At 30.9% G+C, this 21,646-nt stretch overlaps 9 protein-coding genes and 3 non-coding genes across 12 annotated transcripts; 6 read left to right on the top strand and 6 right to left on the bottom strand.

Annotated features, from left to right (window-relative positions):
- The first annotated feature begins 554 nt into the window (after nucleotides 1-554).
- On the top strand, nucleotides 555-626 carry ASCRUDRAFT_t157. The gene has a single exon. It is a non-coding gene; the product is annotated as a tRNA-Pro (tRNA).
- A 260-nt stretch (nucleotides 627-886) lies between these two features.
- On the bottom strand, nucleotides 887-2,386 carry GLO3 (ADP-ribosylation factor GTPase-activating protein; the record flags this gene model as incomplete). The annotated part of the gene is made up of 1 exon (XM_020195264.1): nucleotides 887-2,386. The coding sequence occupies one exon, from the start codon at nucleotides 2,384-2,386 to the stop codon at nucleotides 887-889; it is 1,500 nt and encodes a 499-aa protein (XP_020045096.1).
- Nucleotides 2,387-2,657: 271 nt separating this feature from the next.
- Nucleotides 2,658-5,297, bottom strand: ASCRUDRAFT_82452 (uncharacterized protein; the record flags this gene model as incomplete). Its single annotated transcript, XM_020194725.1, has 1 exon — nucleotides 2,658-5,297. The coding sequence occupies one exon, from the start codon at nucleotides 5,295-5,297 to the stop codon at nucleotides 2,658-2,660; it is 2,640 nt and encodes an 879-aa protein (XP_020045095.1).
- A 1,064-nt stretch (nucleotides 5,298-6,361) lies between these two features.
- ASCRUDRAFT_t158 lies at nucleotides 6,362-6,455 on the top strand. The gene has a single exon. It is a non-coding gene; the product is annotated as a tRNA-Arg (tRNA).
- An 85-nt stretch (nucleotides 6,456-6,540) lies between these two features.
- Nucleotides 6,541-6,612, top strand: ASCRUDRAFT_t159. The gene has a single exon. It is a non-coding gene; the product is annotated as a tRNA-His (tRNA).
- Nucleotides 6,613-6,774: 162 nt separating this feature from the next.
- On the top strand, nucleotides 6,775-7,788 carry RPC40 (DNA-directed RNA polymerase core subunit RPC40; the record flags this gene model as incomplete). The annotated part of the gene is made up of 1 exon (XM_020192042.1): nucleotides 6,775-7,788. The coding sequence occupies one exon, from the start codon at nucleotides 6,775-6,777 to the stop codon at nucleotides 7,786-7,788; it is 1,014 nt and encodes a 337-aa protein (XP_020045094.1).
- Nucleotides 7,789-7,827: 39 nt separating this feature from the next.
- On the bottom strand, nucleotides 7,828-9,145 carry ASCRUDRAFT_116647 (uncharacterized protein). The gene has a single exon (XM_020188845.1). The coding sequence runs from the start codon at nucleotides 8,939-8,941 to the stop codon at nucleotides 7,868-7,870; it is 1,074 nt and encodes a 357-aa protein (XP_020045093.1). The 5' UTR covers nucleotides 8,942-9,145; the 3' UTR covers nucleotides 7,828-7,867.
- A 109-nt stretch (nucleotides 9,146-9,254) lies between these two features.
- Nucleotides 9,255-13,719, bottom strand: UTP22 (rRNA-processing protein UTP22). Its single transcript, XM_020193900.1, has one exon. It carries the CDS (start codon nucleotides 13,508-13,510, stop codon nucleotides 9,296-9,298), a length of 4,215 nt encoding a protein of 1,404 aa, XP_020045092.1. The 5' UTR covers nucleotides 13,511-13,719; the 3' UTR covers nucleotides 9,255-9,295.
- An 885-nt stretch (nucleotides 13,720-14,604) lies between these two features.
- Nucleotides 14,605-16,617, top strand: ASCRUDRAFT_77532 (LETM1/MDM38 family protein). Its single transcript, XM_020193899.1, has one exon. The coding sequence runs from the start codon at nucleotides 14,920-14,922 to the stop codon at nucleotides 16,474-16,476; it is 1,557 nt and encodes a 518-aa protein (XP_020045091.1). The 5' UTR covers nucleotides 14,605-14,919; the 3' UTR covers nucleotides 16,477-16,617.
- Nucleotides 16,618-17,722: 1,105 nt separating this feature from the next.
- Nucleotides 17,723-19,108, bottom strand: TIM44 (protein translocase subunit TIM44; the record flags this gene model as incomplete). The annotated part of the gene is made up of 1 exon (XM_020192041.1): nucleotides 17,723-19,108. One exon carries the CDS (start codon nucleotides 19,106-19,108, stop codon nucleotides 17,723-17,725), a length of 1,386 nt encoding a protein of 461 aa, XP_020045090.1.
- Nucleotides 19,109-19,518: 410 nt separating this feature from the next.
- Nucleotides 19,519-20,111, bottom strand: ASCRUDRAFT_72196 (uncharacterized protein; the record flags this gene model as incomplete). Its single annotated transcript, XM_020192040.1, has 2 exons — nucleotides 19,519-20,016; nucleotides 20,079-20,111. 2 exons carry the CDS (start codon nucleotides 20,109-20,111, stop codon nucleotides 19,519-19,521), a joined length of 531 nt encoding a protein of 176 aa, XP_020045089.1.
- A 416-nt stretch (nucleotides 20,112-20,527) lies between these two features.
- On the top strand, nucleotides 20,528-21,250 carry ASCRUDRAFT_82446 (uncharacterized protein; the record flags this gene model as incomplete). Its single annotated transcript, XM_020194724.1, has 1 exon — nucleotides 20,528-21,250. One exon carries the CDS (start codon nucleotides 20,528-20,530, stop codon nucleotides 21,248-21,250), a length of 723 nt encoding a protein of 240 aa, XP_020045088.1.
- Between the last annotated feature and the right edge of the window lie 396 nt (nucleotides 21,251-21,646).

Genomic DNA, 21,646 nt, shown 5'->3' with positions numbered 1-21,646 from the left:
GGAAAACTCTTTATTATTCGTAAAAGTTTTTCGAGTGGAAGAGTTCATAAGAAAAATCTATTTCCTAGATGAAAGTTAGCCAAGATGTGTTACTTTTTTGGTTAAATTGAACTCGATTGAATGAATATTTTAGTTTGATTTAAGTTAATTTGATTTGGTATTTATTTAGTGTAAATTTTCTATTATTATCGTATAGTCGAATTATTGAAAAGTGCATTGGAAAAGAAATCAATCAGTTGAAAGAAACGATTAACATAAGGAAAACTAAAAAAAAATAAAAAAATGGCAATAATGTTTCTACCTTGAGAAAGCAGATTTCCTTCAAAATTAACAAAAACAATCAATGTATTCTTTCGTGAAGTTATTTCTTGATTAATTTCTTGAAGATAATGAGAGAAAACTCAAACTTATCTCCAAACTTCTATCGTCCCAATTCAAGGCCCCAACCCCGGGTCAGGCCCCATTTTAACCAGACCCCAAATTGGGGTTTAGGCTGGGGTTTAGGCTAACAAAACCTTGTATATTCTAGTATCAAAATACAAAGATGCAACAGCGGCCGTGTGGTCTAGTGGTATGATTCTCGCTTTGGGTGCGAGAGGCCCTGGGTTCAATTCCCAGCTCGGCCCGTTTTTCTTTTTGACACTTGGTATATGTTTTCTTTATATATGTGTCTAAGTTGACGAAAGAGATTACTGATGTGGAAGACTTTGTGTATTAATGGGACTGACGTTTATTGCTAAACAAGAACTAAAGAACCGGAAAATATGGTATAGAAAGAAAAATATTATTTTTGAAATTATACGAAATTAAAATGATTACTATTTGCAGTGCTTCCATATTTAGAACTGGATATTTTTTCTTTTGAGCTGATCAATTCGTTTGTATATTAACGAAGATAATCACGTAAATAACCGGCTAATTTCTGAGTAGCCTGTTCGGCAGCATCCTTCAACACTTGAATGTCTTCATTAGCATTTCCTGTAAATCTATTGGCAATGTCTCTTGCAGTTGCCTCTACACCACCGTAATCATTTCTATTAAAGTTATTTTGCTCTTCATCTTCACCGAAATATGACGAAGAAGAAATCGAAGTCGCATTGTTGAAAGATTGCAATTTTGTTTTAGCCTCTTGTTGTAGTTCGGGATCAAATGTTTTTCTGCCAAAGAATTCATCAGAAGATATGGCTCTTTGATTCCCATATTTTTCCTTGACATCTCCTGTATATTTAACTGAGTCGGTGCTTGGTTTATTTCTACTATCAGGGGATGATGTAACATTTGATGCAGTCATACCGAAACCCAATTTGGCAAATTTTGGTGTAACTTTATCAACGGAATTCGAAGGATTACTGTAGCTTTTGCTGCCATAATCATTAGTGGTTTCACTACTTTTGAAACTATTGCTGCCAAAAGAAGAATATTCTTTTTTAGAATCAAAGGCATTTGATTTTGATGAGGGTGAGTGTGAATCAGTTATATACAAATCGTTGTTTGGATTATAACCTAATTTAGAGATTTCTTCTGCTTCTTTCTTAGCAGCTCTTTCAACATCATCAAAATTAATTTCGTTATTGGATAGCTTTTTAGCACCTAATTTGAGCTTTCTATTACGGTTAAGATTGCTGGATGATATAACATTAGTTTTTTTAGTAGCATTTGGTGTTGAAGAATTTCTTATGACCTGTCTACGAATCGTTGGACGGGATGTTGTAGTTATTGGTTTACTGGTTATGTTAGAGCTGGAATTGTTTTTTTTAAGAGATAAACTTGAAGTGCTGTTGTTATTCTTATTTGCAATTGAAGGTTGAGGGGTCGGAGATCTTGACGATGGAGTAGAAAAATTGGAAACAATTGGTTTTTCAAAGTTGGAAAAGAAATCGTCAGTACTTGACGCACTATTATTAAGATCTAAATTGCTTCCATTATTCAAATCAGTGAGAGAATTTGCAGATAAATCAATTAAATTTTCGTCAGTTGTAACATGATCTGGATGTTGAAGTTCATCCTTTTTGGCCTTTTTAAGTAACTCATCTTTGTATCTTACCATTAGCTTGGATTGATATTTATTTTTCGAGTCCATATTTAAAATTGTTGAGCCACCATTTTTGATTAGGTATTCCTTTATTGCCTGGTTCCCACCATGCTTCATGCCTCTTAGTTGGATTCTTGTCCATTTATCCAAACTTGACGACTTGACAAAGGAAATATGAACCCCTAGGTTTCTATGGATCGAAGAACAATTCAAACATAAGAATATGCCAAATGGAACAGAAGTCCAAGTTGGATTCTTGTTCTGACAGTCAAAACACGTCTTGTTGGCTGGAATTCGTTGCAACTTGGAAAAAACCTCCCTGATTTCTTCCTTCGTAGCGTAGTTGTCTGACATTGCGAATTGGTATCCAGATGCCACTCAAATGCTCAGGAAATAGAACCAGCAGCAGATATTTCAGCAACGCTATCGCTATCAGTGAATAGGATCAGCTCTTCAGAGGACAACAGTAACAATCTCAGAGCTGGCGAAAGGTCAGCTGACCAAGAGTCCAGCCACATGGGCGTAGCTCTCCTTTCGGCAACTGTCTTTTTGGGCTGCTCTTCGAGTATGAGTTAAGTTTGTAGATCAGTATATAACAATATAAAAACATAAAAACATAAACACCTCATCTTCTTCTCAAGGACAATCTGCGCCCAAGGCCCTTAAAGCCGGCGTTGAACGAGTTGAAGCTGCTCATCTCGTATTGCTTTTTGTACTCCTCGTTTTCTATTTTCACTTCCTGGACCTGGTTTTGAATGCTTCGCAAGTTTTCAGTCATTTCCTCCAACTGGATTCTGAGATCCTCGTTGATTTCCTCAATTTGAGTGTTTCTTACCATTGTATGGGTTAGGTCGTCTGAGAGCTGTTTGTTGTTGATGTATTCGGCAAGGTTTTCTTTATTTTCCTTCAATATACTGTTTTGTTCCGATTTTTCTGTCAAAATTTCTTTGTTTTTCATATTTTCGTCGAGATATGATGCATGGATCCCTTTCAAATTTTCATAATCCTTTTTCAATGTCTCACTTCTACTGGTTAGTTTTGAAACAGTTTTACGTAGGTTTTTCAATTCAATGTTCAAATTTGAGTGTTTACCAATGTCCTTTGATTGTGAATTACTTGATATGGATGATATTGGTGACAATACGTTACTGTTATTATTAGTACTGTTGTTTCCATTAGTCCCGTTATTATAACTATGAGATGCTAAATTGTTTTCGAAAATTGATTCGCCTTCGTCGTAGTCGTCATCTTCCTCGATTTCTTCACTGAAAAGTGATTCGTTTCCATTTTTTCTCATATCATCGGTGAGAACTTTGAATTCGTTTTCGAATTTAAGAATGTATGGGTGATATTCAAATGATTCTTTAATAAAATCATTAAATTTCTTTGGTGTTTTAATTTTGATTTTGATTTTTTCTTCATTTTTTTCAGTTTGATCGGAATTGAGGCTATTATTTTGTTTACTAATTTGATTATCATCATCATAGTTGTTTAATATTTCGATTATTGAACCGTCAGGTTCAGTTTTTTGAATTTGAATAAATTGGTCTTGGGTAACTTCATGTTGATGTTCAACAAACTTTTCGTCTTTCAAGAAGGTTAAAATTTCATTTGATTTCAAAAATTGTAGCAATTTTTTACCATCTTCGATTTTGAAGATTTTGTAGTAATTTTTTTGAAAGATTAATAAAATGAAACGGATTAAATATTCTATGCCTTCAAACAAAACCATGTCAAAAAGTTTAAACAAATCGTCAATGTTTAAATCATAATTGATGATTTCTAAATTTTGGCCATTGCTTCGTAATAAAGAAGTTAATCTCTTTCTTTGAATCTTTGATAATCTTTTTGGCAATTCAGGAGGTTTGTCTGAATAAATGGATTTATTTTTGGAAATTTTAAAGAAAAATTCGCATAAATAATAATCAACTAACAAATTTGAGTGAATTCCATGAGAAGATAGGTATAATAGTAATTCTGGATAGTATTGTTCTAAAGATCTATTGAATATAAAAGTCAATTTGTCTTTGTTATAATTTGAGATTAAATTTTTATTATGAGAAGATAAAATAGTAGAGTTTCTGAAATTTTGGTAGATGTAGTAATCATCATTATCATTAAAATTAAAATAGTTTTCATAAATTGTGATTAATAAAGAAAACATTTCAGAGTTTGATAGATCCATTGAAAATTTTTTCAAGAACAAATTGCAAATTAAGATTATTGTCTTTGAAGGTAAGTAGAATTGTTTAAAAAGATTAATGTTAGGATAGTCTTTATTTTTGGGGTCATTAATATCAATTATATTGAATTTTTCATAATATAACCAGAAATTTCTTAAGATTTCCAACATGTCTTTGTTAATATTGTTGTTATCAGTATTAGTATCAGTATCAGTTTTAGTATCACTATTATTACCACTATTAGTATCATGATCTAAGTTGAAAATGTTTTCAATTTTTAAAATCAAATAAGTGTATTTTGATTTTAGTAAATTAATATTTTCATCATCAATTTGAGTATAGTTTTGAATTTGATTATTGAAGAAATTTGAAATTCTATTGTAAATTGATTCTAATTTTGTTGATTTTGAATTTGACACAAAAAGGTACAAAATGTGTTTAATTGGAGGAGGGATGGTATAAAGAGATAATTTTTTTTCAAAGTTTTTTAGAGATTTGAATTTTTTAAATCTATTTGAGAATTTGTTTATAATAGAGGACCAGAATTTCCAATCGATTGAATTGTATAAATTTGAATTATTTGGATCTGATTTCAAATTTCTTTGAATATTGTCAAACTGAAATTTTAAGAAGTTTTTTGAATTTTTAATGTTATAAAATAAATCGTATTTATAGGAGACATTGAAATTGTTTAAATCAAACTGTCTTTTGAGGAGGATAACACCTAGATTGTAGGTTGAAGACAAGTCATCTTGATCAATAAATTGGTTTTTATAGTTTAGTTTCAAAGGATTTTTCAAATTTGAAGAAATTTTTTCATTAATAATTTGATTTTCTATGTTGGCTTTGTTTTCTGATTTAAAGTTGTTGTTGATCATATGAGTTCCAGCATTCATTAATGATATATGATTGTTATTATTTGTGGTATTTGTAGTATTTGTAGTATTTGCAGTATTTGCAGTATTGGCGATATTACTATGGTTGCTATTAATACTGATATTGCTAAATCTTGACTGATTTGAAATATTTCTCTTTGGTAAAGGTGGAGGACCTTGAGGTTGGTTTTGAATTTGATCAGACATCTTTGGGGGATGATATTTAGAGGTAAAATTGATGAGAGGTAAAATTGATGAGAGGTAAAATTGATGAGAGGAAAAAAACAGCAATAAGAATGAGGAAATTAATATAATAAATTTATAGTGTAGTAAATTATTGGTTTGAAATGTAGGATAGTTGAACTAGAAATTAGATTATGTTTGATGTAAATCTATTGATTAAGTTAAAAGAGAATTTAACGCCCAAGATAAAAAAATGAGTGGAAAAAGATAAAGAAAAGTAAATTTAAGCTACTAAAGTATTGCAAATAATATAATTAACTGAATAATCCGATTAGTTGAGTAGTCTATTGAAAAACGATTGGGTTGATTAGGTTGATTAATCTGCTATGTTGTGATATTCTATGAGAATAAATGAGGTCTCAATGGGACTTCAAAAAGATTGTGTGTGCTGTGGTATTTGTGAACAATCAAGCGTCTGTTTCTATGTTAAACAAGATAAAGAGAAAGGGAGAGATTTGAATTGAATGATCGAATGATTGGGTTATATAGCTTTGAACGAGTATATGTTTCTGTGGTTGTTGAGAGCTCCTTTGAGAGATATTTTGATTTTGCTGTCTTGCTGAGCTTTATTAGTCAATTTACACGAATTCCAGTAATTCTGAACTAAAGTGCTGTTAAATTCCAGCGGTGGGAGTGGGCTTGTGCTGCGAAAACAGTGGGCAGAATAAGTTTGAAACAACTGAGTTGAACAAAGAAAAATCGGTGGGCCAATTGAAAAGTGCAATCAGAGAGGAATTGCCTTATTTATATGTCTTCATTCTTTTGTTCTGGTGCACAGCTTTGAATGATACTTCTGGCTCCAACAGGAATATCTACACTAGCTCGATGTCGGTGCTGACTCCTCGATATTTATAGCTCTGGATGCCAGAAAACGGCCACCAACCAAGGCTACTCGTCTCTGCTCTGCTCAAAAGAACTCCTACATACATGCAACAGAAACAGCAAAGACAGCAGAAGCAGCAAAGACACCATCACCATCACTCCTAAAATATTGATGATTCAGGATACCCAATACTGCATATAACAGAGCCTGGCTAGCGTAATGGTTAACGCGTCTGACTTCTAACGCCTGCTAGGTGTTAAGTCATCAGAAGATTGTGGGTTCGACTCCCACGTCGGGTGCTTTTTTGTGTTCTTCTATTTTTAGAAGCATTTAAATTGTGTATTTTATCAAAATTATGTTTAAACTTTTTCTCAACAAAAGTTAGCCGTTCTAGTATAGTGGTAAGTACACTTCGTTGTGGCCGAAGAAACCCAGGTTCGATTCCTGGGAACGGCATTTCTTTTTGAGTTTTTTAACTATTTGATAAATTTTTGCTTTTTGAAATTTTTTTTAAAATTTAAATTTTAAATTTTTCAATTTCTATCACATCTCACTGTTGCTACAAAATAGATTTAATAACCCAGAATATACGGTTCTGCAATACCACAATACAAACAAATGGAAGTAGAGGATCCAAACTTGGTCAAGATAGAGCACGATCATGTCTCTAACGTTTATTCAACCGACTTGCCTGGTGTCGATGGTACTTCTGATTTCGCTTGGAATCTTGACACATTCAAAAAAAACTTCGATATCAGAATCCACTATTTAACTGATCGTTCGGCCAATTTCGATTTGATCAACATAGACACTTCAATTGCAAATGCCTTTCGTCGTATAATGATTGCAGAGGTTCCTTGTGTTGCTGTTGAAAACATTTATATATTCAATAACACTTCAGTTATTCAGGATGAGGTCTTAGCTCAAAGAATTGGTTTGATTCCCTTGAAGGTTGATCCTGATGCCCTTTCTTGGATAGATAACACTGTTGATGAAAAAGATCGTTTCACTGATGAAAACACTATAGTTCTAACCTTAGATGTCTCCTGTACAAGAAACCCTCATCCACCCAAAAATGTAACAGATCCTAAAGTCCTCTACAAGAATTCCTCGGTTTACGCAAGAGACCTTAAATTTGAACCACAAGGCAAGCAAATTGAAAAATTCAAAGATAACCCAATTGCTCCATGTGATCCTGATATCCTTATCGCAAAATTAAGACCCGGTCAAGAAATCTCTTTAAGAGCTCATTGCATCTTGGGAATTGGTTCTGATCATGCCAAATTCTCTCCAGTTGCAACTGCTTCCTACAGATTACTCCCTGTCATAAAAATCTTGAAACCAATTGTTCTTGACGAAGCTAAAAAATTCCAAAAGTGTTTTCCCTCAGGTGTAATTGGCATTGATAGTAAAGGTGAAGCATACGTTAAAGACCCAAGAAAAGACACTGTATCGAGAGAAGTTTTAAGACATGATGAATTTAAAGATAAAGTCAAACTAGGAAGAAATCGACAATACTTTATTTTCAATATTGAATCAACTGATGCAATGCCTCCAGAAGAGATTTTTTTCAAATCTGTTAGAATATTGAAAACAAAAGCTGAATACTTACGTAATTGTCCAGTTAGTTAGTTAGTTATCTGTTTTTATTCGAAAAATTTATTAATAAACATTAAAATATCTTGTTTTTCATTATTGTCTGATTGTCTGTTTACACAAAACTGCCTGGAACATGTATTCTTCTATGTATAAATCCTAAATCGTTATTTAAAAAATTACCATTTTCATTATCATTATCATTATCATTATCACTATCTCCTGATTCCTCATCAGATTCATCAGATCTTAATCTCCAAATTTCTTTTACAACTTTAAATGGCTTCAAATTTATTATTGATATATTCCCAGTATATCCATCTCTTTCATAATTTGGAACTAAATCATTTTCAATTATAGTTGATGTAAGTAAATTATTAATCGAATTGCTTGAACTGAATGATATATCATTATCATGACGATTTTCAGTATTATTTATATGATCATTATTGTCACTACCATTGTTATTATTTCTATTATTAGCTCTATCACTATTTATACTATTCTTTGTATTATTAACATCTTTCTTCTCAACTTCATCATAAAAAATCGATATCTTTAATATCTGTAAAAATATTATTATTATATCATAAAATATATAATAAATCTTAGTATGTGTCAAATTTTCTCCAATGATTTGTAATATTAATGATCCATATAAATAATTAGAAACTATATTCATTCCATTCTCAAAATATCCATTCCTAGTTAAAAAAATTCTTATTACAATCACCTGGAGGTTTAATGCAAACATAGTAATCATCATTCCTTTCACAATCATTTTCATGTTGTTAATTGTTATCTTTCGACCTGATAAACTTGAACTGCTATTAGATGTGCCAATGACTGTAACACTAATGTTCACATTATTAGTAGTATTAGTAGCGCTAGTACTAGTATTTCTGCCACTTCTATTACCACCACTTGGAGTAGATACCAAATCTTTTGGAATTGGTCTTGATAACAAAAACTGTAGCAATGATCTGGTTATCAATGTCAACAATGAGGAATCAAGTAGGAAAACAAATATGATGGTGCAATAAGTCAAAAGATCCAAATTCTGTTTCAAATCCTTCAAAAAGGCTTTCTTCTTCTCTTTCAAGATCCTAGCATCGTTCTTTTCAATTTCCTCGCTGCTTATCTGGTTCTGTAGCTCATCAGAGTCCATGTCACTCACACCCAGCTCCATCTAATGTGTTGCCTCTGCTGTTTCTTCTGTTTCTTCTGTTCTTTCTTCTTTTCTTTCCTCTGCTTAAAAATCTGTACAAAAGCTGGCTGAGACCGCGCCTTTGGGTCTTCTTCTGCATTTAGTAACTGAGCTTTCTCTGCTTCCTCTTCTTTTGCTGCTTTTGCTGTCTTTCCTACACTTGAAGGATTAACAAACATAAAAAGCTGTCGTATAATATAATACTAAAAACTATAAATGAAAATGACTGAGGATACGAAAAACGAAAAAATTAGAAGATTAGAAAGAACAACAATAATAAAAAAAAATTAAAGATTAAAAAACTAAATTTCTATATATACATCCTGAAAATAAATTTTATTTTTTAACATTTTTTATCATCCCTTTGTACTGAAAACTAGTGATTAGATCGCCACCCAATCTGGCTATTTCGGCAAATAATGAATCTTTGTTTATAATTATTTCGTCCTTATTTTCTTCAATAGCTTTTATATTATATCCCACACTACCAATTCTAAATTTTTTATTATTAACCATCGAAGGAATAAACAACCCAGTTATTACATTCTCTCCTTTATTGTTTAATCCTGCTATCTTGTGATATGAAAAAATTATTATGTTTGAATATTTTCCATTCAATTCATTGACTAATTCAGAAACTGGATCAATTTTATTGGCTATCTCATCACTTATGTTCTCATGATTAAAGCCTTGGGAACTATCCACAATTAGATTTTTAAATGCTTTTCCCAATATAATTCCGCTTGATTTCGATAATTTAATACTCTTGGTTTCAATCACAAAATCATAGTCATTTAATGCAGGTTTAAATAATATATTAAGGGTCAATGCATTTATTCCCTGCTGACTTATTAAATTCATTGCCACCTTTGATAATGCTGTCAATCTGGCAGCTATGGGTAAAAGCTGGTTATTACTCCATAGGATTCCTGATGGGTCATCCTTTGTAGATATGAAAAATTGGGTTCTTAGCCCATTTGGATCAATTTTACGAACTTTTAGGAAATTTGACATTGAAACTTGATAATCTTTAATTGTCAATTTATCGCTCAAAATATCCTTTAAATTATCACTTTTGTTGTCATTGCCTATATTACTTTCTTGATTTTGACCATTGCTATCGCTATTTAATACAGAAAGAAAGTCTTGATCTAATTTTTTAGATATATCCAAAATTATTGGGTTTTCTCTCCAATTCCAATTGGCTATAAAATACAAAACCCTTAAAAATCCATTTTCAATACTTGATGGTGGTAACCAATATTCGCTATCAACAAATACTTTTAACACAATCAACTCAATTAATTCTTCATTCAAATGGCAATATAACAACTGATCATCTAACCATCTTTTGAATAATCGAACTGTTGCCAGATAATATTGAAAATGATGAGATATCAATAATATTCTTCTAGTGTGCTTAATTGATCCAATATAATTTTGATTAAATTTGAGATAAACCTCTTCAAGCAAATTCCTTTTATCCTTTGAGCAATTAGAAACAGCTCTAAGATAAAGAATCTCATCTCTTTCTGTTAATACTTTTATACTGAATCCATATCCTTCTGGTGTTATTATATTTAGTATTTTAATGTTGTTGTTATATGGTATAGACTTATCACTAGTCATAAATGCTTTATAACGGTCTTTATACTTGTTATTTAATAATTCATAAATTTTTAGCAAAAATGCTGTCTTGGTATCTTCTAATCCATTTATTGCATCTGGCCACTTTTTGGAACTTTCAAATTGTAATAAAACCTCATTGAAAAAATCAGGGTTAGATATTGCAAATGGTATAGGTTGTAACACAGATGAATAACGGAAACCACTGCTATTAGGATTAATTGCCTTTATATTTAATGGTAAATCTCTATTAAATTCAAATAATATTTTACTTAATTTGTCAAAACTTGCTTTTAAATTATGAAATGTTGATGTGTTTATTATTGATAAATTATTTGATTCTGGTAATAAAGGCTTGGGAAGTTTTGATATAAAACAAGGTAGTTCTGTTGCAATTTTTGATGCAAAAGATTTACCAAAAAATCTTGCAAATAAATATTTTATTATTTGCAAAACTATAGGTTTATCATAACTGTAATTCCAAACAATGCATTCATTAATGGAACCATCTTTAAACCTTCTTAATTGGGATTTTCCACCCCAAAATTTTTTAAATTTTTCCACCGCTTCTTTTTCTGAATTTAATGGACCCTTTGTTACTAATTTTTCACAATAATCTTGATTCAATATCAAACCAATTTTAATTATAGAATCTTCAGTATTAAAAAGATATTTTCTTCTATTTAAAGGAAATTGCAAGCCAGAATAATTTTTATGGTTTTTGTCTATATTTTTCTTTTCTACAATCTTAATTGAAATTTGATGAACTCTTTCTTTTAAACCAGTTAATAAAATATTATATAATTTAGTTTGAATAAAATTATCATAACTTACAAATGAAATTTTTTCCAATGGACCAAAATTTATGATATTATTTATGGTTTCTGTTCCATTGGTATCATTATTATTATCATTATTAGTACTTTTTTTATTTTTTTCATTTTTATCATTAAAACCTGGAGTTGGATAAGGTATTTCTAAATTTATATCATATTTTAAATAGTCGATATTATTATTTTTTAAAAAAATTGAATCAAAGGGGTCATTAATTGTTTCATTTAAAGCATTTAGTGTTAAAATAGCTTCATGTCTTAATAGGTTATAAGAATAATTTGACATTTTCCATAGAATGTTTAATTTTGTGAATTTATCAAAAATAGTAGGGACATTAAAACCTTCGTTATTATTATATTTGCAGTAAATTTTATCATTAGTAGTGCTTGAAAATATTAAATGGCCATTAGTTAATAAGTCTTGAGTGGCTAAATATTTGATTATACCTTTAAATAATTGATAAGACGAAAAACCAAATAATAAAATTTTATTATTTTCTTGACCACCACCGTTTAATAATAAAGCCATTAGCATTGTGAATTCAAAATTACCAAAACCACCATTTGAAATAGAGCCAGATAAAAAACCCTTTTTAGTTAGCCAAATTCTCCCTAAGTTAGCGGCTTCTTTGAAGGAATCGGTTAGTTTTTGAGTTTTATAGATGAATTTTAAATAGTGGTTATAAGTTGTGTTTGATATTAAAGAGGAGTTGTAAATGGGGGTTGGTATTGTATTTGCTGGAGATGCTGTTTGTAGGGTGTTTGAAGATGAGGTTGAAGATGATTGTGGTGGTGTTTGTAATTGATGTTTTTTTTGGGTTGAATTAACGTTTTGTTGAATTCTTATTGAATTTTTAAAGGGTAATAATTTTTTGTAATCAAAGATATTAAAAGGGAAACAAACAATTAATCTTATAGAAAAATTTGTGTGGTAGCAATTGCAATCAATGGAAGAGTCTATGTTTGTATTTCCATTCGATTTTGGTTTTGAATGAGATTTTGATTTTGAAGAATTTTTAGGATTATTAAAATCAATTTTAAGAGTTGGAGTTAGAATGTCATCGTTAAGATATTCATAATTGAAATCTAAGAAGTTGAGTTGATCATTTGAGAAATTTGATATTAAATTTGAGGCCAAGTATGCTAAATAAAAGGATCTTTTATAGAACGCTCTATAATTTAGATAATCCTTTTTTTCAAACAAGGACGAGGGCATTGTTATAGCCAAATCAATTATATTATTGTAAGGTAATCTGATTGAATTTTTCAAAGCATAAGAACCAACGACAGATATATCAGAAGGTTTTAAATACTGGAATTTGAAATCTTTATTTGTTGGTTTTGGATCACAAAATGGGATTTTTAAATTCAAGTTTAAATTTAAATTTGATTTTTGTTTTGTTTTCGATTTTGATTTTGATTTTGATTTTGATTTATTGGGTTCATTTAAGTCAGATATGGAAAATATTTGAGAATCATTAATGTTATTATTAATTAAGTTATATAAAGAATAAAGAAATTTTTCAATTTTAGTTAAATGAGATTGATTTAATTTGATTTCTTTAATAACTTCATCTATTTTTAATTTGAAGATGTTTGATTTAAAGACTTCGGCAGTTTCTCTTGCGATTTGAACATCCTGAGCCGATAATTGTTGATGATTTAAGGATTTTTGTTTTTTCAATTTGGGTTGAATTTTATCGTTATCCTCATCTTCATCGTCTTCATCGAAACTATTGTCAGAGTAATTATCAGAAATATCCTCAGAGATATTGTCTGAGCTATCTTTGGAGGCGATTTGAGATTTGCTGTTGCTATGAATATCCGAATCATTCTCTTCAGAGAGGGATTCATCATTTTCTGAAAGGTCCAAATCTTTCTTGGAAATTTGTTCAGAATGATTGGTATCATTTTTAGTTACGCTTGTATTATCGTTTGTGATAACGTTAGAGCTGCCATTGGATTTTATATTGTGATTATTTTGGGAGCTGGTTTGAATGGATGAGTCACCAGAGGTGGATTTGCTAGTAAATTTTGCTGAATTGGATTTAATTTTTATGGATGTATCATTTCTCTTTCTCTTAGAACCCATTCTTTTATTCTGTAGCAGAAAAACAAGTAAAATAAAGAATATGCAAAAAGCAATTCAAATAAAATGAAATAGATAATTCCAGATTAATTAAAAGGGAAATCAAATCTATAATCTGTGAGAATTATAAATTAGACTGATATTAATCAAACAAACAAAGAACCGCCGGGTGTTCTAAGAAGTGGGAGGTGATTAACACTTGGTGGAGGAGGGAGGATTACTATTATATGATATATTAAAAGGATAATATATATATAATAATAATGGGCAGAGGATTAGTTAGTTATAACCTGTGTGGTTAGTCAACGACTGTTGGGCCAAATTAACTCCACTTGAACCAGTAAATTTTTTTTGTTATCTTCCACCATCCCAATTAGGGCTTTAGGCGTGTAATGCTCAGCATGGCTGGCCCGCAAAAAAAAACGGGCAAGCGTATATATGGGTCCTAAGTACCAGCCGTCTGGTGACCGGGTTTTCTGTTTTGCGGTGCATCTCAGACCGCGCGTATACCAAGACATGGTGATTGCGAGCGCTGTACGCATAAAAGCGTGACTATCACGGGATGTGCTAGATGCTGGTGCATAATTGTGTGTCATTGTGCAGCAGTGCATGTTTTCCGTGGTGGTGGCCCAGAGCGAAATATGGGGCTGATCATTGGTCCGAGCAATGCCGTTTAGCCGGCGCCACGCAGGTTTTGACGAACGCGTTCCATTTTGCGCAGGGAAGCCTGTTTTGGCCCGACGGTCGGGTTTCGTCGCCGCTTGTGGAGCGTGGCGGCGGGGCCAATGAGAGCAAGCAATGGCCGCTTAGCAAGCACTTGCTTTAGTGTAGCCTAAGTGCTTACGTAACACAAATATGTTTTACGGGATGTGCGTGCTGGTGGACGAAAGGAGGTCTAATCCCAGTATGAACCAAGTTTTCAGAAATGGGTCATTCGACCTGCAGCAAAGTCGATGGCAAAACTGGAGGAAAAGTCTCAGTATTCAAAAGCAGAAAAAAACACAAATTCCACAGAATCAGCAATTTTGGGAAATCTTTTTGGGCTTCGAATTCTTTTCTGCCTTTTCAATCAAAATTCTGCAATTATTTCCAATTAACTTAGAATTAATTTACAATTTACTGGCAATCACTGTAAAAAGAATTCAACAAAAAATCATCTCAGTCATTTCTCGATCCATTATAAGAACTTTGCCAATTCCTTCATATTTATCCATTTCTAGATTTCATCATCTTATTCAATTTTGCTCAATTTCATCCAATTCTATTCAATTACTATATAAGCCTTTCAAAATCATAAATTAGAAAATACAATACAAACCAACAAGCCAAATCCAGAAACCAAAAAGTCAATTTACCTTCAACTTCTATTAATCCTTATTAATCTCGATCTATTTGAAACACTCAACCTCAAAATGTACTCCTCTAAATTCAATAGTTCCACTTTATCAGTTATAAAAAGATCTTCAAACTTGAAAGCTATCAGCCATCTCAATCAAACTTACAGAAATATTTCAATCTACAACAACTTGCTTAAAACTCTAACAAAAAACCCTACCCCAGTTTCACTTTATAATAATCTTAATAATAATCTTAACCATAAAAATCAATTTATTCGTTTTAATTCAACAGCTAATGATCCAAATCAAAAATCCTCTTCCTCCTCTCTACCTGCTAAAACTACCACTAAATCTAGTGAAAAATCAATTGAAAAAGTAAACCCAGAAAAGAAAAAAACAACAATTTGGCAAAAGATTAAACATGAAGCTAATCATTATTGGGATGGTACCAAATTACTAGGTTTAGAAATCAAAATCTCTTCAAAATTATTAATCAAGTCCTTAGCCGGTTATGAATTAAATAGAAGGGAAATGAAACAACTATCAAGAACAACTAATGATCTCATTAGAGTAGTTCCCTTTATGATGTTCATCATAATACCCTTTGCTGAATTACTATTGCCTGTTGCTTTGAAACTATTCCCAAATATGCTACCTTCAACCTACGAAAGCAAAAATGATAAAGAGAAAAAAGTTAAAAACTTGAGAAAAACTAGAACTATAGTAGCTGATTTAATCAAAACTTCAGTAACTGAAAAGGGTTTGAAAACTCTACCTAATTTATCTAACACTGAAACAAGAAAAAATTTCATTGATTTCTTTAATAACTTAAAATCAACCTCTGTTCAACCAACGAGAGAACAATTAGTCTTGGTTGCTAAATCCTTCAAAGATGATATCGTTTTGGATAATTTGTCAAGATCCCAATTAGTAGCGATGTCAAAATATATCAACTTACAGCCTTATGGTCCCGATCAAATGTTAAGATACAGAATTAGATATAAAATGTTACAGATCAAAAAAGATGATAGATCTATTGATTACGAAGGTATTGACTCTTTATCTGTGCCTGAATTGCAATCTGCTTGTTCTTCAAGAGGTATAAAAATCTATGGTGTCTCTCCCGGTAAATTAAAAGATGACTTGCAAATCTGGTTGACGATGAGATTGAGAGAAAAGATTCCTTCAACTTTATTGCTATTAGCCTCTGCTTACACCTATGGCGATATCAACTCAACAGAAACTCTTTATGATGCTCTTAAAGCTGTCCTAAGCTCAATTCCAGATGAATTAATCAATGAAGCTGCCTTGAGTATTGAACCTCAAAATGTTCCAAGTAAAGACAAGATAAAGGTTATTAAAGAACAAGAAGACTTGATTAAAACTGAAATACAACAAGAAAAAGATAGTGGTTTAATCATCCCAGTTAAGGATGACTTGAATTTAGATGATATCGATCCAAAAGTTAAATCACAGCCAGCTCAAAATCAAGAAACTGATAATGTCCAAAATGTTTCAAACTCCTCTGACTCAAAAGCAAATGATTCCTCTTCAACAGATTTCAATGTAGACGTTAACAAATCCAATAAAATCGACGAAACTAATCAAACAAAAATTAGTGAAAAAAAATAATCTTATACATAAATTATATTCCATTTGTTATCTCATTATATTATTATTATACTATTAATATATCCCACATATTAATATATAATATAAAATCAATTTATTTGCATTAAATTAATTGTCACTGGTTATCATTTTTTTTTTCCTTATTTATTCCTCTTCCCTTCTTTCCTTTTTTTCTCTTATTTTATTATTATTTATTACTATTCTATCGTTTTTTCTGTTCTTATTTTATCATTTTTCAAATCAATGCACAATTTAGAAAGTTTTTTTTTCAGAAAATAAAAAAAATTAAATATACAAAATAATCATAGAAAATGGGAAAAAAAAAATTAAAGACAATTTGAAAATTACATGTAAATACTTTTATACTTTATATTTTAACCTCTCTTTTTGTTATCTATAATTTAAAATTTTATTTATAATCTATTATCTTATTTCAGTATTATTTGAAAGAAATCAAAATTTTACATAATCTGTAATTTTTATCTATTGATGAGTGTAAAATCTCTCTATAACTACAGGTTTCAATTTTCGAAAAAATTTAGTAGAATTTTATGGTAAATTTATTATCTAGTCTATATATAAAGTGTATCTAATATCTAATACCAATTATAAATGTTAGTTAATTTTCCTTTTAATAACTATATTCAAAAGAAATCAATAATCAACTGGATCTACACTGTTTGTCAGAAATTTTGATGATTGTTATAGGAATGTTATCAGCATAGCATAATGCTCAGAGTGAGCTGAGTAAGTTTTTCATCAGTAACAGTAAAAATCCACAATTGAAAAAGAATCAAGCACTTACAATTAAATATTATTATACGTATATCTTCTTAAGGATGAAGAAGAGAAACAAAGAGGGTGAAAGAGGTAGTTTTTTTTTTCATTTTGCGCCTTTTCAAGCAAAATGGTTCCGGGTAACGAAAGCCGAGGTGGAAAACTTTTGTAGGTTTTTTTATCCGAAGAGAAATTGAAATATTTTCGTGATTTTTGGAAATCTTCATTTGATATATACAAATTTATAACATATATTTATATGAAAAAGCAGTATTATGACAGAGAAAAACATTAAGAGAGAAAAGAAAAAAAAAATGTAATAGTAGAATAAAATTGAAATAGAAAAAAAAAGCTGATAATGTTGAAAAAAAAAAAAATGAGTGTAAAATAAACCATTAAATTAAAATTTTATCATCAATTGGAAATTTAAAATCTTTTCATTTGTTATTTTGTTCTTGAATTGTCTTATCTAAGTAAATGAACGAGAGCCTGCACGAACAAATTCCAATACTTTCCAACCTTCGGTTTCTTTATCGTCCATATTTTCAGGTAATCTTGTAAATACGATAGCATAAGTTGACAATTGAATATTTGATTCAGTTCCAGCAGTGACTTCATTGGTTTTAATGTCTTTGAATAAATGAATTTCTTGAGCTCTGCAACCAACAACAAAACATGGGACATTTGCAGGAGGCAATAATTTTGCACTAACAATATCAACACCTCTGATATCCAACACTCTACCATCAGAGTATGAACCCTTTTCTTTATATTGTTTGGTTGATGCATTCCAAACGTTAAAGGGGGCTTCACTTAACCAAGTCTTTAAGACTTTTTCATCACCTTTAACATAGGCATCCAAAATTTCGGGTAAAACATATTCCCTAAGATTTTTTTGGAATTCTTCAATTTTAAACGTTGGATCCATTAGTCTAAAGCTTTTAATCACTCTTGCATTTTCATTTTCAGTGAAAAAGCCACTAATTTTTTCAAATATAGTTCTTACGATTGAGACTAAACCATTATCACTTTCATCCCATCTTAATCTTAAATCTGCTATAACTTTGCCGACTGGAGAAGTGATTTTAAAATTTTCCCATTTTTCACCAAATGTTGGTGTTGATACTTTATAATCAGTATTAACCAATGCGTTACCAACATCATCTTTTGATTTGATTGGTAAGTGTTTTTTACCTGATTTGAAATCCATTTCACGTTTTTCTCTACGATGTTTTTTATCAATGAAACCACCATAAGCAGATGAGTCACCATCATCGATAACTTCGGAGACATCTTTATAAATTTTAGTTTGTCTAACAGGTTCGATAGTGTCATCAATTGCCTTTGCAGTTTTAGAAACAACTTTTCTTGTAGTTTTTCCTGCTTCACTTTCCCATGCTTTTACAGCAGCATCACCAACGACTTCACCAGTTTTTTTAAGTGTTTTCCCAACAACTGTAGTGCCCTTTTGAGCCTTTTCTAGAGCTTCTCTTGCTTTTTTAAAGGCTTCAGACTCACTCATTCTACCGGTTTCATCTTGAAGAGCTTTTATATCATCCTTTAATTGCTCGTTTTTGGCCCATTCTTGTTTAAAAGTTTGAAAGAAAACACTAATTGGAGATTGAGGCGGAGCATTACTATTAGAATTGTGGGTTTTGTTTTGATTTTGATTTTGATTTTGTTGAGTATTTGATTTATCCTTTGTTGATTGATAAATTATAGAAGTATTGTGCAAAAATCTTTGAGATGAGATTATTGAAGTTGGTTTGGTTGATATAATTGAATTTCTGTATATTATTGGATTTAATCTGTTGTTAAGCAAAGACTTGGATGTTATTAAAGAAGATCGATACATTTCCACAGGATGATATAATACTGTTTAGTGATATTGAGCAATAATTATGGGGTTATTTATATGTATGTATAAGAACTATCTTTAATACTTTTTTGAGGATATCAACAAGAAAGTAAGTAAGTAACTATGTACAAATGAGATAATAAGATGAATAAAAGATAAAGCAGTGGTTTCTTCTATTCAACAAAGAGCTCAGTAGTTATAAATTGTTCTGATAGGTATCTTCGTTATTATTCTGATACTGAAATATCAAAACGACTGAAATTAGACTCAAGGTTGAAAAAAACCAGTGAAAAATTTCCGCAGCGGTCACAGGGCACGGATCAAAGGCTGCGGGCGCCGGATCTAGAAGGAAGAGAAGCAAGAGAAGCAAGAGCAGCACAAGCAGCATTCTCTGCTCTCTACCTCTTCTATTTCCTCGTCCTGCTTCTTGTCTTTCTCTTTTTGAACAACGGGGCAACGTTGGGTGCTTCTTTTCCTACAGTGGCAAGAGTGATCTTTCTATTAACTGTCAAATCCCAATTTGCCAACTCGTCCAAGCTCTTTGCACTGTCTTGCAAGACAAAGCTGGCATCTGGAGCACCATCGCCAGCAACATCCTCACTTCCATCTCCTTTTTTGTTTTCTCGCTCTCGAGTACTCTGCACTTCTTCCCATGCGCCAATCACAGCTTCTTTCACTTTTTCTTCATTGGCATGGCTTTTTGTTGAGCTCTTCAACTCCTTGTCGATTTTTATCTTGATGGCATTCTTATTCTCACTCTTCTCAATTCTACAAGTCTTTGGCTTGTTAATTTTGTGTTCTTTGATATTTTTCAGATGTAGATCCGAAATCAGTTTTTGAATATTTCTTTGGTGTTTATTCGACAACTCATGATTTCTTCTTTGCAATTTTGAATCATCCACAAACTAAATAAAAATGTTAGTAATAATTGCAAGAAATGTCTACCAATGCTACACAATCCACTTACAATCTTACAGTTTTTACACCAGTACTTCCCCATTGCTATTCTCTACTCACTCCATCTCATTTTTCCAATGCTTTCTTTTCTATTCTTCCTGCCGTTTATTTCCAATTCTTATCCGGAAGTCACATGCCTAGTGCTTCCAATGCTGTTTCTGCTGTTTCTGCTTCAAAAATGAAGATCCAAGTACAGATATGAATTGGAATAACGTCTAAATTAATGCTAGGCTTGATTAATGTCATATTTTAGTGATTTTAACTCTATTTTCATTTTGATTTTAACTTGAGACTCTTTTTAGTCTTTTTTGCTTCACAGACAAGACTTTAGTTGACGTTAATTGACTTCTCACTTGTTACCATCTCCTTATTCGCAATCATCGATTGTATATCATTAATTAGCAAATACTAGTAATTTATAACATCTAATTTACTAATTACTCATAATAAATATTGAAAATGGTTTCTGTCAAGGCTTTTATAATTGGTGCTACAGGTTTAGTTGGAAATGGTTTTTACAAAGAAGCTGACAAATCCAAAGTTTTCTCCAACATTTTTACTCTCACTCGTAGAGATTTATTAACAAAATCTTATTCAAACAAGACAACTTCGATTATTGAAAAGAATTCTGAAAATTGGGATAGTATAATTAAAGATACAATAACAAAAGAAAAAATTGATATCTTTTTCTCAGGTTTAGCTACAACTAAAAAAGAAGCGAATGGTTTTGACAATCAGTATAAGATTGATCATGATTTAAATTTACAATTGGCTAAAGTAGCCAAAGAGTCTGGTGTTGGGACTTATATTTTAATATCAAGTATGGGCGCAAATAAGGATTCATCTCTCTCTTATTTGAAAATGAAAGGTAAATTGGATGATGAAGTCATTGATTTGAAATTCCCAAGAACAATTATTATCAGACCTGGCGTCTTAGTGGGTCAAAGAGATAAAGGAAAAGATAAAGGTCTCTTTAACAATGTGGTATTGTTCATTGGTGAAAAGGTTCATGGAACGTTTTTAAATAATTTAATGTATCCCATCTATGATTACGAAATTGGCAAAATTGTCGTTGATTTAATTGAGAAAACTCCAATTCCAGCAGATGATGAGCCTGAAGTTACAATTCTCAATCCTACTCAACTCTCTGAAATTCTCAAGAATATCGAATCGAATAGATGAATGAAATCAAAACGCCGCTACTAAAAATGATGATAAATTGAAATGGATTGAAATTTAATCTCAATTTTATTTATTAAATCCTATAAATCTGAAAGTAGAGTAAGAAAATAAATAATAAAATGAAAATATAATTTAATAATATAATTTAATAATATAATTTAATAATATAATTTAATAATATAATTTAATAATATGATAGTGATAGTATAGTGATAATATAACTTTTTTTTTCTTTAATTAGCTTCTGAAATTGTAATACAACGAACATTTTCAGGTTTCTTCTTATAAAGATGGGGTTTTAACTCTTGAAATTCCAAAATTAGATAATTGGCCTAAATGTTTTCATCATCGATCGTTTCATCTTTTGACAAGGCAATTGTTCTTGAAGATGCACCA

Source organism: Ascoidea rubescens (assembly GCF_001661345.1).
Source record: "Ascoidea rubescens DSM 1968 unplaced genomic scaffold ASCRUscaffold_15, whole genome shotgun sequence".
In the NCBI taxonomy this organism is placed as follows: Eukaryota; Fungi; Ascomycota; class Saccharomycetes; order Ascoideales; family Ascoideaceae; genus Ascoidea; species Ascoidea rubescens.
This window is presented reverse-complemented; position numbering and strand designations above follow the sequence as displayed.

Excerpts from the sequence above, each read along its gene's own strand:
- ASCRUDRAFT_116647 (XM_020188845.1), bottom strand. The coding sequence starts at position 8,941 with ATGGAGCTGGGTGTGAGTGACATGGACTCTGATGAGCTACAGAACCAG.
- ASCRUDRAFT_77532 (XM_020193899.1), top strand. The coding sequence starts at position 14,920 with ATGTACTCCTCTAAATTCAATAGTTCCACTTTATCAGTTATAAAAAGA.
- UTP22 (XM_020193900.1), bottom strand. The coding sequence starts at position 13,510 with ATGGGTTCTAAGAGAAAGAGAAATGATACATCCATAAAAATTAAATCC.